Source organism: Gekko japonicus, unplaced genomic scaffold (assembly GCF_001447785.1).
Source record: "Gekko japonicus isolate JY-2015 unplaced genomic scaffold, Gekko_japonicus_V1.1 scaffold2099, whole genome shotgun sequence".
In the NCBI taxonomy this organism is placed as follows: domain Eukaryota; kingdom Metazoa; phylum Chordata; class Lepidosauria; order Squamata; family Gekkonidae; genus Gekko; species Gekko japonicus.
Window position 1 is genome coordinate 290503 of NW_015163152.1, and position 17735 is coordinate 308237.

General features: G+C 52.9%; 1 protein-coding gene across 1 annotated transcript in view; it reads right to left on the reverse strand.

Moving 5' to 3' along the window:
• Nucleotides 1-15636, reverse strand: part of ACTN4 (actinin alpha 4) — a 132835-nt gene extending 117199 nt beyond the window's left edge. Inside the window, exon 1 of the mRNA XM_015407046.1 lies at nt 15496-15636. Within this exon, the coding sequence (XP_015262532.1) occupies nt 15496-15636 (141 nt within the window). The remainder of the gene's footprint in view (nt 1-15495) is intronic.
• Nucleotides 15637-17735: the final 2099 nt, after the last annotated feature.

A 17735-nucleotide genomic window follows, 5' to 3' on the forward strand; every position in this document is an offset into this window, starting at 1 on the left:
AGTCTGGAGGCAGGTCAGACACTGCTTCCTGAATGCAGCAAAGCTCTGTCAGCGGCAGCGTCCTCCCTCCGATGCGCAACTACCGCTGAAAATGGCAGCGGCGTGCCTTGCCATTCTCAGCACCTCAAATGCAACACCGCGGCACCATGCCTCTGCCTGTACCAGCACCACCCAATGAGCTGGTGGGGAGGGAGAGGAACAAAAACCTCCCACGTGGAGTAAAGCTACACTGTACAGGAGGACCAACGAGCGTATGGCTGCCATTTCCAAAGCAGCTGCGTGTCTCCAGCGGCTTACAGCTCCATCCTTAGAGACCTGAGATCCCAGACAGCCACTGCCAGTGAGGGAAGAAAATGCCAGAGGGGTGCCAAAGAGATGTATTTATTTAGTTAGATAGTTATTTAGATATTTAGAGGGACCCTTGGGTTCCGTGGCAGACACTGGGAAACACCCTTCCCTGCCCGACCCTCCGGCCATTTATCGATGTTATTTGTTTGTTCAACTTATACCCCAGCCCTCCCCATCAAGGCAGGCTCAGGGCGGCTTACATAACATTTAAAACAACTAAAACGATACTGTGGCGATTTCATGTTTATTTTTGTGTGTGTGTCTTTAAAAGTTTGGTTTACATTGCTGTGTGAAAGTCTAGTGTGGTTGAAACAGGCAAGTGGTGTGATTGGTGAGTGACAGAGAGGGGGAGGGGTTTGGGAAATGATTCTGTGTGGATGAACAGATATGTCAGTCAAGAGTGTCAGTTGAAGAGTGACTGTTAGGGGATATGACAGTTGATGCAGACAGTGGAAGTGAGTTAAGCAGTTTTGTCCTGAGGTCTCTGTGAGAGAAGTTTTCCTGTGTGGAATGTAAAACCGACCGTGAAGTGCTAGCGAGCCAAGTTATAAACTGATGGCGAGACAGAATAACAAATTGTCTTAACAGCAGATCCGAACGGGGTGCAATCGGCACTGATGCAGAACTATCTTGGTCCCTTCGCACCAGCGATGCCAGGGCATGGAGTCCTACGGTACGGCTCCTTGATCGAATGCCTGGCGGAAGAGCTCCGTCTTGCAGGCCCTGCAGGACTGTAAAAGGTCCCACAGGGCCCTGATGTCCTCCAGGAGCCCATTCCGCCAGCGTGGAGCCGCCACCAAAAAGGCCCTGGTCGAAGCCAGCCTGGCATCTTTGGGACCTGGGAGGGCCAGATGGCTTTGAGACCCTGAGCGCACTGCTCTCTGGGGAACATGTGGGAAAGGTTATGGATGGATGGGGAATACAGACACATTCTTATGCCTAACTACTACCGGGGGAGAGGAGGGGAAGCATCCTTAAACTGAGATGCAGCGTAGTGTAGTGGTTTCAGTGTCAGACTACGATCCAGCCTGGGAGACCCAGGCTCGAATCCCTGCCCTATCATGAAAGCTCGCCGGGTGACTTTGGACTAGTCACACCCGCTCAACCTAACCACCCTCACAGGGCTGTCGCGAGAACAAAATGGAAAGAAGAACAACATAAGCGGCTTCAGTTATAGGTGGGCTATAAATCAATGAAGTAGGTAGGCAAACTGGCCAAATATGGAGCGGAACGCTCATCTTGGACTTTACTTCCTCATCCTGCGGGCCTCTCCGGGTCGCCAGAACTCTTGGCTTGAGCAACCGGGGGGGGGGGGTCCAAAGTCCGCCCCGTGTCCCTTTTCTGAAGGGCTGCATTTTTTTAAAGAAACGAAAAAGAATGGAAACCGAACTGCCCATCTAGATACTGTTAAAAGAAGAGAGGGGCTATTTTTTTGTTTGTTTGTTTTTAGTCACAACAAGAGGGGACAGGTAAGCCGATCGGCTCAATCTGGCCCCGTTGGCACCCGTCAGCGTCTCCCGATTCAGTTTGGGGGATCCGGTTTTCCGCAGGGCTGCAACAGGACACCTGAATGAGAGCGGACAGGCGGGAGATGAGAACTCGCGAAAAACACACACACAAAAGGGCGACCGGGACAGAGGGAGCATTCAAAGAGGAAGAGGAGAATCTGATCTCTGTGCAAAAGGAGTCGTTCTACCTGCCTTGGGAACAGAGGAGGCTTTGGGGTTGTCTCCTTATATGGGAAAGAGGCCCAGTTCTGAAGCCGGAGTCACACCTTCTAACTTCGGCGCCAGCAGCACCCGCCTCTCCTTCCCACAGCAATTCAGCCAAGATTTTCCCCAAACAAGCAGCTGCACCGCGCTGGGATGGGATGGAGACACGGGGGGAAATGCCTTAAGGGTCTAAAGAACAACTGGGGCTTTGCGCGGATCTGGTGACCCACATATCAGCACTTCCTTCTCAGAAGGCTGTGACGGAGAACGCTAGTTCTCCACCGACACTTTCTGTTTTCTTTCTCCCTCTCCCAAAAGACTAGAATTCGAGGGCATCCAATGAAGCTGATGGGCAGTAGGTTCAGGACAGACGAAGGGAAGTACTACTTTACACAGGGAGTGATTAAGATGTGGAACTCACTGCCAGAGGATGTAGTGATGGCCACAGGCACAGACAGCTTTAGATAGATTCATGGAGGGGAGGTCCATCAGTGGCTACTGGCCATGAGGACGGAGGTGAGACTCCACATTCAGAGGCAGTCAATCTCTCAATTCCAGTGCCAGGAGCCAACATCAGGGGAAGACCTCGGCTTTTGTTCCCTGCTGCTGGCCCTCCAGAAGAACTCGCTGGCCCCTGTGTGAGACGGGATGCTGGACTAGATGGACCACCGGTCTGATCCAGCAGGGCTCTTCTGATGTTCTTATCAAGGCCCCGGCCTCTCCACCCTGCTGCTCACCCTCCGGAAGAACTGGCTGGCCCCTGTGTGAGACAGGATGCTGGACAAGATGGACCACTGGTCTGACCCAGCAGGGCTCTTCTGATGTCCTTATCATGGGAAGGCCTCGGCCTCTCTGCCCTGTGGTTGGCCCTCCAGAGGAACTGGTTGGCCACTGTGTGAGACAGGACGCTGGACTAGATGGACCACTGGCCTGATCCAGCAGGGCTCTTCTTATATTCTTATGAAGGCCTCAGCCACTCTGCCCTGTTGTTGGCCCTCTAGGGGAACTGGTTGGCCACTGTGTGAGACAGGATGCTGGACTAGATGGACCACTGGTTTGATCCAGCCGGTCTCTAATGATGTTCTTATGAAGGCCTCGGCCTCTGTGCCCTGTTGTTGGCCCTCCAGAGGAACTGGTTGGCCACTGCGTGAGACAGGACGCTGGACGAGATGGACCCTCCCTGGTCTGATCCAACAGGGCTCTTCTTATATTCTTACGCTGTCTCCCAGAGCGCGGGGCGGAAGCGGCCTTCAAAAAAAGTCACTCCTGTGTCCAGGAGTATCCAGGCAACTGGGCAGAGATCGGCACAGAAGGAAGCATATGTCTTCTTTTAAACCACTACCAAGGGGACAGTTTAGAGGCAGGCAGACTAGCAAATACTGCAGGCTCGTTTACAAGATGGGCTGGCGGGCTTCTTGGCCATCCTGACGGGCATGGACAGCCCATCATGTAGGCGCCAATTCTGGGAGCGGGGATTCTAGGCGACTGTCTGGATCCCACACTTTTGAGGGTGGGGACGGCGGGGTATAGGTTTGATAAATAAATAAATAAATAAAATGGAGCATTAGAGCAGGGTTTTTGAGCTACTGGCCACCTTTGGAATTTTGAAACAGCATGGCGGGCAAAACGGCTGACACAAAATGGCTGCCGCAGGAGGGGGGGCCAGCCACAAAAATGGCTGCCGCAGCTTCTCTTCAGCCACACAGCCACGGGCTGTGGCGTCAGCAGCCACCAAAGCGCAGGCGATCCACTCTTCAATGACCAGTCAGAAGCCCTGCTTTGCAAAAGCCCCACATGACCACACACCCCCACATTCCAAGAACGCTCTGTGGGCACCAGAAAGGTACTGGTGGGCACCACGTTGGGGAGCCACAGCGTGTGAGGAAGCTGCCGAAAAGTTGCTCCCCTGGTAAGGCGGCACCGCGTGAAGGGCGCAGGAGTCGCGTGGGCATGTGCGGGCAGGCAGGTTAGTAAAACGTTTGAGCCGGTTAATGTTTTCTGGAATTCCCAAGACTGTAAATTCCCAGCTCCATCCAGAGACTCTCTTTAACACAAGTTCCAGCTCCCCCGAGACCGAGCGCCCATTTTCATCCCTTTCATCGGAAATTCTACGCATACACTCCTTTTTAATCAGGCCAATGCTTTAATGTGGTTTGTCAGCACAGAGCAAAAAGGGGGGGGGAGGGAAGGGGGTGGCGGGAGCAGACAGTTTCCAACCTGTTCAGCCGAGGGTCTGCCATAACCCTCTACAACCACCCAAGCCCGGAGAGCCATTTTGAGCTGGCGCTGCCCGCGACTTGGCACCCCCGAAAGTGTGAATGGGCCTCCCGCCTCTTCGTTTCCTTGGACTGGCTCCAGTCCAACGAAATTTAAATCGCAATCTGTTACACGGGGCGGGCTAATAGGGAGGAATGATTCATCCGCCCGCCCTTCAAAGGCGCTCGGGCAAAAGGAAAACCTTTTCATGCTGCCGGAATCTTGGAAGCGGATCCCCCCTGAACGTATGTGGCAGGATTTACGGCCTCGGCCCGGGAGAAGTGGGGGGTGCAGAGAGAGAGAGAGAGCAACGGAAAAGTACAGGGCTCTTCTGAGATGTGTGCTGCAGATTTACTTTCCGCAGGACACTCGCCACCAATGCTCCCTCTATGCTGTGGAGTCTTGTGAGCAAAAATTCTACTTTCTGAGCTACTGGCATTAGAGTTGTGAGCGAGCGATTTGGCTGCTGCAGCGGTTAGTTTGCTCCGGAGCCCTCCTTCCTGAGCTGAGACAAAAAGTGTGTGAGCCGGAGACTAAAAAACTGTGCGCTAGCTCACGCTAACTCAGCTTAGAGGGGACACTGCTCGCCACACTCGTTCGTGTTTTTGTCCAGCGCTTCCGGACTGTGGGGGGAAATCTGTGAGAGGCACAGCCGGGCTATATACATACTTTGAAGTGGCGGCTTCTTTGCAACTATTTGGGGAGGAAATACAAGCAGAGTGAGGGCAGGAAATGCAAGGAGAATGACTGGCGGCTGCCAATGCTCTGCAGAGACGGCATGCCGGGGTGGACCTCCCCTTTCTACCTCCCCCAGCCCCCGAAACTGGACACAGGCCAGGGACAGAACCTGTGCAACGTATGCAGATTCGATTCCGGCAAGGAGGAAAGTGTTAACCCTCTAGAGCCGGGGTCCCCAACGCGGTGCCCACGGGCACCACTGTGCCCGCTGAAACCTTTCCTGGCACCCACCAAGTGTTTTTAGAAAGCGGTTGGGGCGAGCTGGAGTTGTTGCCCGGCGGGGCTTCCGACGGATCTATGGGGACCTGCTTGCATGCGCAGACTAAAATAATGCTATTTCAACTGCAGCTGCCATCAAAGCACTGGCTTCATTCTCTCCCAGTGCATTTTCAACATTCACCCTCTTCGCCTCCCGCGGTGCCCGTATTATAGTTGCACTCACCACCCTGTGTCAGAATCCCAAAGGTTGGAAAAGGCCGGCGACCCCTGTGCTAGAGAGGCTGCCGCGTACAGCTCCCCTTGATTTTGAAATGTCACCGGTTCCTCGTAGCGGGGCAGAGCTTGCTGGGAGATGCGTAAGAAGGTGCGGTAGTGATTTGGGGGACGGGATGGGGCTCGGTCCTCGGCACGCAGAGGGTCCAAAGTTCAGAAAGCGGCACCTTCGCTTAAAGGATCCCAAGGAACAGGTCTAAAGAGGTGACTTCCTGTAACCTACGCCCTGGAGAGCTGCAACCAGGGAGAGCAGAGAATGTTAAGCTAGAGCGGCCAACACTCCGACTTCGGATGTTACCGGAGAGGGTGCGTGGCTCATGAACAGGCCGTTGCCTTTGTGAGCAGAAGGTCCCTGGTTCAGCCAAAGGACCTTGACAGACAGGTGTTGGGAGAAGACCTTCCCCTAATAAGGTCTGCTGGAATACTGAACTAGATGGACTCGCATAGGGGTGTCAAACATGCAGCCCGGGATCCGGATGAGGCCCCCGGAGGGCTTCTATCAGGCCTGCAGTGGGACTGGCTGTCTTCTGCTTCTTCTTCCATTTCTGCTGCCGCCGCGCCATTGTAGGTTTGCAGCTTACAGATACACACCTGAACAGCATGCTCAAAGGTTGCAACAGCACAGACATTTTGACGCAATAATTCAGAGCAAGAGGTGTCAGTTATCAGACACTGTTAAACAAACAAAATGTCGCAAGAGTGCTGCTGTTTTAAGCATGTTTTTATTTTAAGTTTAAAAAAAACACGCTTTGTGTTTTGTGTCCTTTATAAAGTTTATATCTCCGCTACCTGGCATTACATTTTATGACACACATGGCCTGGCCCAACAAGGTCTCATTTATGTCAGATCTGGCCCTCATAACAAATGAGTTCGACACTCCTGGACTAGTAGCCTGCACTAGCAAGGTCAACATGTTGCCAGTATCCCAGTTCCCAAAATGTGGCTGGCCCGCCCTGGGACTACCTTGTGGCAGAATGAATCTGCCTTCTACAGAGTCACCAACGTCATTATTGTCTGCTCAGACTGGCAGAGGCTCTCCGGGGTCTCAGGCGGAGGTCTTTCGCACCTCTTGGGAACCATAGGACATTGGGTAGCTGAGCTAAAAGTAGTAGTTATCTTCCAAAGGAATTTCAAAGAAAGATTAGGAAGAGAGAGTGTTGAGTTGCAACCAATAACAAAGCCCGAGACAATGCATCCACCTGGACTGAATCAAGACCTAGGTTTCCTGTCTCATTACCAATGCAGATTTCTCCATGCATACTACCCCTCTGCATAGCACACCTAATCCAATCACCCCTGCTACTGTCATTTGCCTGCTAATATCATTCAGCATCCGAAATCACTTCGCTCTCCAAGATATCATGACCGATGGACTCGCATTCTAGCTGTATCTGGAGAAGCAAGCGCTGACTCACAAAAGCTCATCCCCTGCCACAAATTTTGTTAGCCTTTAAGGTGCTACCGGACTCCTTCCCCTTTTCTACCACTTGTTACCAGAGCCTTTAACTGGAGATGCCGGGGATTGAACCGGCGACCTTCCGCGTGCCAAGGAGTCGCCCTGCTGCTGAGCTACAGCCCCTCCCAAGCAATGCGCTTGGGTCCCGAGGAGTTCGGTGGAACCGATGTATCGGTGGCCACTCAACCTCACCCAGCCCGCCTACTCATGCCACCGCACACCTAGAGACCTCAGGCTGGTTACGCGACCCACCCTCCGCAGCAGTTTCCAAACCAGAAACAGCGAGTCTCCACGCTGGTTGCGTGTGTACTTCTAACTCGTAATGACGGTGCTTTCGAAAGCCACAATATTGCCGAATACCGTCTACAAACTTCTAGTTAAACTGATTTTACAATCTTTTTTTTAAACCTATTTTGGGGTCTTTGATCTAATGAGACAGAAGGATGCTTGGCTCTGTCTTTAAACTCTGGAAAGATGGAGAGGGAGCTGGGGAAAGGCCAACCGCCCCCCCCCCCCCAGGAATGGCCGGGGAATAAAACTGGGGAAAGGCCAACCGCCCCCCCCCCCCCGAAGAATTGGCAGGGCAGCAAGAATTTAATTTGCTCGATCCCAAGTTGGCCAACGCCAGACTGCACGCCCCGAGAAAGGGTCCTCCTTTTCTGCAAGCAAAGTGAAGCCGGTTTTCCTGATCTTACAGACTAGTGCCAAAAAAAGAAACATTCTTATAACTCAAGGGAAGTGAAGTATCAAGCTGGTTCGAAGAGGGGAGGCATTTTGGCACTTTCCCTATCAGCCGGGCATTGCTTCAAACTCTGCAACTGTTACCGTTCTGGCTGGCAGATTTTTGCCAAGCCTTTCAAGCAGAGGAAGGAAAACAGAGCAAGAAACTGGGCCGGTGCCGTGTAAAAAAAAAAAATTAAAACCCATGGTTGAAGGACCTCAGTCAAAATAGTTTGTTTATTTGGCTTCGTCTTTACCTGGCCCTCCACCCCCAATGGGCTCACGTCCCTCCCCTTTCCTCCATTTTATCCTCACCACAACCCTGTAGGGTAGGGTTCGGCTGAAAGCGTGTGACTGGCCCAAGGTCACCCAGCGAGCGTCCGTGGAAGGGCAAGGAATGGCACCTGGGTCACCCAGACCCTGGTCCGGCACTCCAGCCGCTAGGCCACACTGGTTCGATCGAACACAGAGCGATTCGAAACGCCCGAAGTTTCTGGTTTCTGTTTTTCAAGCTGCTCTCTGCAAAACTTTCAACAGAGAGACTCGGGATTCGATAGAGGCCCGCGCACCACGCGGAAGCAACTCGGGGTCACGGGGCCTGCAGGCCTTTACCCAGCCCTTTAAGACGGCGGCTGGGTATGTCAGCAACAATTAGATACACGCTGTGCAGATTCGTCTACGCCTGTCCCACCTTAGTCATTACAAGCATTAAGACGCGCCACCCCCACCCCAAGCCGCGAGCGACCGAAAGCTACAGGGCACACGAATGTCACCCCGCTGTGCAAATATTGGCACGGGTATGTGACGTGCACGGCCAGAGAGGGACGTCACGCCCTCCCTTTCTCGGCCTTGTCAGACTCTGCACGGGGGGCAGACGCTCCTTCTGAATCGCAGGGGGTTCTGATGCCCTGGTCCCGATTGTGCCAAATTTCATACTGAACCCAAAAATCAAAAAAAGAAAAAGGTGCCTCACTTTCCACTGCAAATTAATTATGCCTAACCCAGGATACGCTCGAGTCTTCCTAGTCTGAAACTGCTCCCATCATACCCTGCCTGCACTCTCAGCATCTTGGGCAAACCTGGCCATCAGAAGATGGTCAACATTTGCCGGTGACGTGCGAGGGAAAGAACGCATATTATTGGAAACATTTTCTTCCCCAGAAAGGCTCCAGGAGAACCAAAATGGCAGAGTTGGGTTGAGAGAGGAATGTACATTCTGATCAAGGACGACTTTTTCCTAAATTGTCACAGCCCACGTCACTGCATACAAAATCCCCAGCTGTTCAACAACAAAATGGATAACTTCCACTTCGTGGGCTAGATCCCGCAAAACCATTCCTCCTGCAAAAGACTTCCTCCAACAGGAGATGCTCGCGGGACCGAAAGCTATTTCAAACGGAATCCGCATCCCTACCTAACCACACAAACATTTTATTTGTACTAACAGCAAACCCCATTTCTCCGGACACACTAAAGACCCAAGTTAGAAACATAATAAACAGAAAAGTCATCTATTAAAACAAGAAAAACTGACAGTTCCGATAAATAAGCCAGGACCTGTCTTTTAAATAGTTCTGTCTTTTTAATGTTTTTTAAAGGGGGATTTTTTTAAAAAAAGGGGGAACATTTCAGGAAGCTGCAGGGGGAAATCACCATTCCATAAACCCAAAGCAGGAAGCTGAAAGGAAGCTGGGACTCCCTTACAGGGCTGTTGTAAGGATTACTGAAAGGCTGCACAAGGGAGTGCTCTGAACACAGAACTTACAGAAACACTTTTGTTGTTGCTGTTCAGTTGCACAGTCGAGTCCGACTCTTCGCGACCCCATGGACCACATCATGCCAGGCCCATCACATCAAAACAGAAATGCCATCTGTTATTATCACCCCCACCCCCAGCCTTGCTCCTGTCTCAAATGCAGAAATACAAGCAAGGGTAGACCATAAAAAAAAAATTCACAAATTTCACAAGTTGCCCATAGACATCAGTCTACTGCAACACAATTATAGTAAATCAATTAATAAAAAAATTCACAAATTTCACAAGTTGCCCGTAGACATCAGTCTACTGCAACCCAATGATAGTAAATCAATTAATAAAAGTAGATACGGTGGTCACAATTCAAAAACACAAGTTGCAACACATACATTTAACAAGAGAAGGCATGACAATTCGATGGTAGAAAAAGAATCCAACGGGAGACTCCTCTATACCCTTTCAGTATAATACTGTCCAAAAGACCTCGAAGTCCACAAACAAGGCAGAGGAAGTCCCCACAACACTTCTGCAGCTGAAAACACCCTTCCTAGGTATGCCAGACGTTTCAAAGCATTCTTCCTCAGTTATACGGCTGAAAAATGGAACCTGATTTCCATAGTAATCCAGGCACAGCTCATGTCTGAAATGGAATCTGTGGTTTTGGCCTGTCTCAAAGGCAACCATGAGCTGTACCCTAGGGCTGCTAACCAGAGATCTCCCGCTATTAGACTGATCAATTCCCCTGGCTGCTTTGGGGGGCAGGCTCTGCGGCATTATACCCTCTCTTCTCCAAACCCCACCTCCCCTAGGTTACACCTCCCCCCCAAAATCCCCAGGTATTTCCCAACTGGCAACCCAGTTACCGCCACCCCATTTCCTTTGATCTGCCCCAGACTAGAGAGACACAGAGAGAGGACTTTGGAAGACATCGCTCTATTGCACCAACTTCTGGGGAGAGGGGGGGACCCAAACAAGAGGCCATTCAATGCGCGGAGCAGAATCATGCAATAAAAGCTTTCCCTGAACGGGCACTGTTGTCGGCTGCGGTGGGAGCGGAGGGAGACGGAGGTTCCTGTGCTTAGCCTTTCCCTGACCTGCATTCAAATCTCCAAAGGTGCTTTAAGTATTTGATTCCTGCAGAAAACGGGGATGGCGGGAAGGAAGGTGGGAAGGGGAAGACAGAGCGCGACACACACCGGAATAGGCGGCGGAGTTTGCCGAGGCGTGGGAGCCATTTGCTCTCCCATAAAAATAGCTGCAGTGCCACGTCACGGGCGACGAGGTGGACCGGGAGCCCGCAAACCAGGTGTAGCGGGGCGGCACCACGCTACCGTTTGGGGTTTTAAGAGGCTGCACCTCCCCCGCCCCCAGAAACGTTACAGGAATCAGCGTTTGGGAAAGAGACACTGGTATTAGCCCCAGGCAACCACAAGGCCCAGAAACATGGGAAAGTCATTAGCTGGGCCCTGGCTCGCTTCAGCAGCACACAAATAAGTCTGGCGGCTACCCTCTTCAGGGTCTTGATTTCGAGCCCAGCCCTCGTGTGTGTGTGTGGGGGGGTGCGGCTGCAGGAATGTAAATGCTCGGCGCTGGTTACAGACATTCAAATGACAGACCCCCTCGCTCTGTTTGGAACAACGATTCCATCAAGCCTAAAAGTTCCCCCCCCCCCAGCCTCCCAGCTCGAAGGGACAGCATGTCGTTAAGGCAATTAAGCCAAACAGCAGATGGCCGCCTCGAACTCGCTTCTCACCCTACAAATAAAGTCCCAAATGAATGTCAACGGCCAGAAACAGGAGACTGTCCCTTATGAGGCTGTCACGGATCAATTTGAAAGAGAGTTTATTCCCTTATACATATGGCTTATTTGACTGTTTCTGCACTCGCATCCCGCACTCAGTTGTGCTCACGGGACTCAGGCAGATCATGAGAGGGAGCGCAGGAAGGGTTGCATCAGTGCGTAGTTCTTGCGGCCCTTTCTTACACACCCAGGGAAATGCGGATTGCCACTCAGGATGCAATTTTTCTCCAGGCCAGTTTGGCGGGAGATCCTGGAGGTTTTTCGTCATCTTCTGGCCGTGGAACAGCGGTCCCTACGGGTGTGGAGGGGAATGTATTTGTGAATTTCCTGCATGGTGCAGGGGGTTAGACTAGATGACCCCGGAGGTCCCTTCCAACTCTACAATTCTGTGACCCAGGTTGGGATCCGGCGGATCCATTCTGCTAAATCGGCCTTCCACCGGTGCAAGAGCTGAGCGCCCCTCGCTTCAGGGAAGGGGCCGCTATCGGCGAAACAGGCCACCGGGACGCAAATCGGGTTGTCCGGGTCACCTTGTGGAAAAGGCAATGTTTTCCAACCACGCCGGTTGACTACTCGGGCCCCTTAGCTACTGCGGTTGTCGTTGGGAACAAAAAGAAAGGCAATTTACAAGAGAAGAATCTGGACACACGTTTATAGATCCGAGAAGTGTAAGGTGGGGCGGCCCCCCCAGCCTGTTTGTTTGGGTTAATCCTGCAACCTCCCCGCCCAACAGATGCATGCGCACGCACACACGCCTTTTAAGACTAGGCAAACCGGGAGGCTTTGCTACAGTAACAGCGCACGCCACTCAAGAATCCGGCCTGCCCCAAACAAATATTTCCACATCGCCGGCCGCAGAGACCAGAGGAGCTCAGCGGGAGACGGAGAACAATACTCGTCAGCCATACTCGACGTGACTCAGGGACATGGCTTCAACCCCACGCCCCTCCAGCCACTGGCTTTGTCAGCCCCGAGAGCTCCTGAACACACGTCCCATAAAGCTGATGTAAGGAAACCAGCTTTCCGTACAGCAGAAACAAAAATGGTTTCTTTGAAGAAGAAAAAAAAGGTGGGGGGGGACCCAAATTCAATCCAGCGACTGTTGACAAGAGACGCTGCAGGTAACGTTCTGCAAAGTCCTAAAGGGAGAGTAGTATCGCACTTTAAAAGACAAGTTGTGTGTATGGAGCGGGCAAGAAATGACTCGCACGCTTCCCCGTCTCTCGCGGTTTACCAGCTTGGGAAAGGAAAGAGGGCGTGTTTCCCAAAAGGGACAGTCACCCCCCAAAACGGTTTATGTGTAGAGGCCTCACACGCGGGGGGGGGGTGGGAGGGGAGGATGTCTGCACAGTGAGCCGTAATTTTAAAATGGTTCCCGGGGCAGGGAAGAGAATTCACTTCTCTATCGAGCTTCTCCACCCTCCCACCCCAACCGCCTTCGGCAAGATGAATCAGTCCGGGGAGAATGCCAGGAGCGACGGCTGGGCAAGGCCGGCTGCCCCACCCAATCTCTTCCTGCCCCGCCGCCCTGCCCTGCCTAAGCAACCACCGCCACCGGCCCCAGGGCCCCTCCTTCTCCTCCCGGCTGCGGGCACAGGAAGCTTTCCAGCACGAGGCCCGCAAGGACGAGGTTGGCACCCCCGTCCACCCTCCAAACTCTATGGGAACTGACGCTGCCCTTTTGAGGCGGTAAGGTCAGCTCACCCTCGTCCTCCGCCTGAGTCCGGAGAGTCACAGAAACCACCAGTTTCTCCGCACTGCTTCCCACCGCCGCTCCCCCCCCCCGGCCACCCCCCTGATTTCCAAAACCCTGCTCTGTTCCCTTCCCGCACACCCCGGCCCATCTGCCTGGTTCGGTTCCGATCGGGGCCGCGCGCGCGAAGGGATTCTCCACCTCGTGGGTCCTGCCCTTTCCTCTTCAGATCGGAAATCTCTGCTGATATTCGATGGCCGTGCCCCGTGAAAACGCCCCCAAATCCCTTAGGTCTGCCCCCCCCCCGGCAAACATTCCCCAAAGCCTTACCTGCCCCCTCCTTGAAATGGCATGTTCTCCTCAAACACACCCTTCCCCAAACCTCCAAGCTCTTCCATCCCACACATTCCCCACCCTGATCTGGCCGACCCCGTGACCCCCCCTCCCGCGGCTAGGTTCTCCCCAAACCAACCCTCTCCACACAGCTCCCCAGACCCTAACGGCACCCCACACCGCCTGAGACCCCTCCAGGGCTGACCTCGCGATGCCTCCCTACCCGTAGCCATGGCAGGAGACCCTCGCCCACTCTGAAGCCTCTCCATGCCTGTAGCAGCCGCTACCTTCGAGACTCAGAACATTTAGTTCAGTGGCGACTTTGGTGAGTCACGGCTGGTTCTTTCCGACATGCGGCCAAAGCGCACTGTCGGAAGAATGAGCTCCGTGGGACACGGCGGCGGGCCTTACTTTTGAGCAAGCACACCCGGGATTGTGACGTAAAGCACCCAAGACCCACGACAAGGCCCATCTTGAAAGACCCTGAAAAGTTTAGCTTTTTAAAAAGGAAGCGGACACCACCTAGAACGATGCTAGGCTCTTCATAAGCGGCGCCACGGTAAGAGGGCTACTCCAAATACCCTAAGTCATGCTCCCCCCCATTTGCTTAGCTGTTCCCCAAACTGAAGACGGTCCACTCCACAAGGACACCCCCTCTTCAGCCTTTCCCACGTGTAACTTTCCACCCTTCTAATGGGGGGGGGGCTTAACTCAGATCGCAGGCCTTCCTTCTCCCCACCCCGCCACACTTCCAAAACTCCCAAAACTTTCTCTTCCTTTTTACCCAAACCACTCAGCGAACTGTGGAAGGCTCTATGTGCTTGCGACAAAAAAAATAATGGGGTTTAATCCTCCTGCTTGAATTGGACACCACCCCCCTTCATCCCCAACCTGCAGCTTTTGCCCTGGCAAGCTTTCCTCTTCCTTCCGAGCTGAAGGAGGCCACCAGAGAAAGGGTCGGGAAGGAGACAGCCAAGATGCCCCCCCACACACACACACCTTTCTCAAAGAAGAATGGATTTACATGGCCTCTCGGATTCCTGCAAGCCACTTGGGGGCCGGAAAACTGGGAAAGACGTCAACGGAACACCTAGCAGAAAACGCACACCGAACGCCTGGCCTGGGGGGGGGGCCTTCCAGAGCCCCACACCTCACAGCTGACCCCCAAGCACACACCTGGCCAAGGTTTTTCTTCGTGCCCCTGCCGGGGAGAGGCCTCCAGGCCACAAAACCACCACGACCTGTCAAGTCCCACAAGGTGAGCCCCCCTCACTAACCCCGACACTTTGTTTTTTACATTCTCTCGTCGCCACCCACACAACTACCCTGCAAGGTCGGCCAGTCCTGTCCAGAGCCCCTCCCCATATAACACAAGGAGGAGGAGGGGAATTTGAAGCTGGATGAGAGTAAATGAAGGGTAACCCGTAAAGTAGGACAGCACTGTCAAGAGCCCTCCCCATAAAATACAATTTGAAGAAAAGCGGGGGGGGGGCTTGCTGCCATCCTTACCAAGAGCCTTGTAAGGTAGACCAGTACGGTCAAGACCCCTCCCCGTAGACTACAATCAGGAGCAACAGAGGGGGGGCTTCCTACCACCCATACAAGGGCCCTGCAAGGCAGGCCAGTTCCCGTCCAGAGCCCCTCCCCACATAACGCAATTAGGAGGGGCAGAATTTGAAGCTGGGTGGGAGCGGTTGAGGGTGCGATCTTCTCTTCCAAAGAGCCCTGGCAAGATAAGGCCAGTGGCTGGCAAGACCCTATAATACAATTCGGAGGAGAGCGGAGAGGGCTCGCCGCGATCTTCACAACGGCCCTGCAAGGCAGGCCAGTCCCGTCCAGAGCCGCCCCCCCCCCATATGTAACACAACTTAGGAGGGGGGGAAATTCCAAGCTGGGTGGGAACGGCCGAGGACGCGATCTTCCCTCCCAGGCGTCCTGTAAGGTCAGGCCAGCGCTGGCAATGCGACCAGGAGAGCTGCCGCCCTTACAACGGCCCTGCCAGGTAGGCCATCACCCTCCCCGCCCTGTCGCATGGCCTTGGGGAGGGAGGCTACCCGGCGACCTCCTCTCCCTGCTAGCGGCCGGCTCTCAACCGGGGAAGGCGGCGGCGGCGGCGCTCTGCCCATGCCCCGAGGCGCGCTCCGCCCGGGCGCTCTGCGCATGCCCCGAGGCCCGCTCCGCGCGCTCACCTTGCGCTGCTGCTTCTCCCAGGCGGGGTCGAGGAGGAGGTCGCGGTCCCAGTCGTCCTCCTGAGCCATGTAGTCGCCGATGCCGGGCCCGTTGCCCCCGTACTGATACGTCGGCTGGCCAGCGGTGTGGTAATCCACCATCGTCGGGGGGGCGGCGGGGGCGGCGCGGGGGGAGGGCGGCGAGACCCGGGGAGGGGGAGACGGAGGAGCGCGCAGCTCACGCGCGCCCCCGCGCGGGCGCCGGGGGGGGAAGGACGGCCCGCCGCTGTTGGGGAAAAGGAAAAGAACGTCGGGGGGAGGGATGGTCGTCAGACTGCGCAGCCGCGAGGGCAGGCCAGTGGCTGGGGAGGGGCTCGGACCCCGCCCCCTTTCCCCGCGACAGAGTTCCTCAGGCGCCTCGTTGCCCCGCCGCGGCGGGTTCAGCGCGCTTGCGCGGGCTCTTCCCGCTTTGGCTCGGACCCCCACCGGCCGCGCCTGCGCCGTTCTCCGGCGAGGGGGGAGTCTTTCTGGGAGTGCGCGTGCGCGGCTGGTCCTCGTGTCTGCGGAAGGGGGGGGGAATAGAGTAAATGCCATGAACAGGATACTAATTAATAATATTCGTGTGTCCTGTATCGCTACCAGCTCTGTGGCTTGTTGCTATGAATCTTCATTAATATCGGTAGTCATTAATATTCATGCGCGGACAGGAGATCGGTAGTCATTAATATTCATGCACGGCTCTCTTGTTTGTTTAATGTTTTTTTTAATAAAAAATTTTATTAAGTTTTTGATACAATCAGCAAAACTGAAACCAAACAGCGTTGCAAATGAATATAAATAAAAATCAATTTAAACTTAAACATGGTGATGAATTAAATAACTCGTTAACTTCTGCGTTCCAAAAAACAGTAATGTTGACAAACTAGATAACTTAAGAGGCCTATACTCTACTTTTTATCATGCTGTTTAGGTTCGCCATCGCTTTCCTCCCAAGGAGCAGGCGTCTTTTAATTTCATGGCTGCTGTCACAGTCTGCGCTGATCTGGGATCCCAGGAACCTGAAGTCTGTCACTACTTCCATCCTTTGGTATGGGCGTAGGGCAGTGATGGCGAACCTTTTAGAGACCGAGTGCCCAAACTGCGACCCAAAACCCACTTTTTTTTCTTTTTTTTTATAGATCTTTATTGGTTTTCAAACAACATGCATTCCACATATACTCTCATCACATCCCGTCACCCACATTCTCCCTCAAAACCACCACCCTTCCCGACACCACCGCAGATCTCCAACCCAACCGCCATTTAATTATTCAGCCACTTATAAAATGGTGACCATACGTTCTGAAATACAGTGTTCATCTTTCCGTTAATTTTCTGCGTTAAACAGTCCATTTCTGCAACCTCCAGTATTTTCGTTATCAGATCTTCTTTTGTCGGTACTTGCTCAGCTTTCCAAGTCTTCGCAAGTAATATTCTTGCAGCTGTTATCACGTGCAAGGTTAAATATTTATCATTTCTTTTCCAATTATCAGGTAAGACATTTAACAGAAAAAGTTCAGGATCTAAATTAACTTGTTTTTTGATTATCTGAGTTAACATCAATTGTACCTCCCTCCCATACTTGTAAACCTCTTTACATGACCACCAAACATGGAAATATGAACCCACCATTTGCACTTCCAACATTTACATCCGTGCTAGTCTTTCCGGGGATAAGTACCAACGATGAATTACTTTATAAACATTCTCTTTCAGTGCTGTAGCCTTCAACCGCCTTATGTTAGCCCATATTTTTTGCCATTTCTGCCCATCAATTTCATGACCTAAATTTCCCGCCCAGATCTTCGTGGTGGCTTTCATAACCACCTCTCGCATCTCTTGTTTAAGTAGGAGGGAGTATAGCTTTGATATCATCTTTGACTCCTCTCCAAGTCTGTCACTACTTCCGCGACTTCCCCTTCTATTTGCCAAGGAGTGATGGGGCCGGTTGCCGTAATCTTAGGGTTTTTCACTTTCTGCCATTAGAGTGGTATCGTCTGCATATCTGAGGTTTACTTATCTCTATATAAATAGCAATCTTGTACCCACTTTTACTTACCTGTAATAATAATAATTTAAATTAGTAATATTAATATCTGCCTCATTATTACCAGCAGTGCCTGTGAGGGTAATAGAACAAAGTTTGAATCCGGCGGCACCCTGAAGACCAACAAAGTTTTATTCAAGGTATAAGGTTGCCGTGTGCAGGCACACTTCTTCAC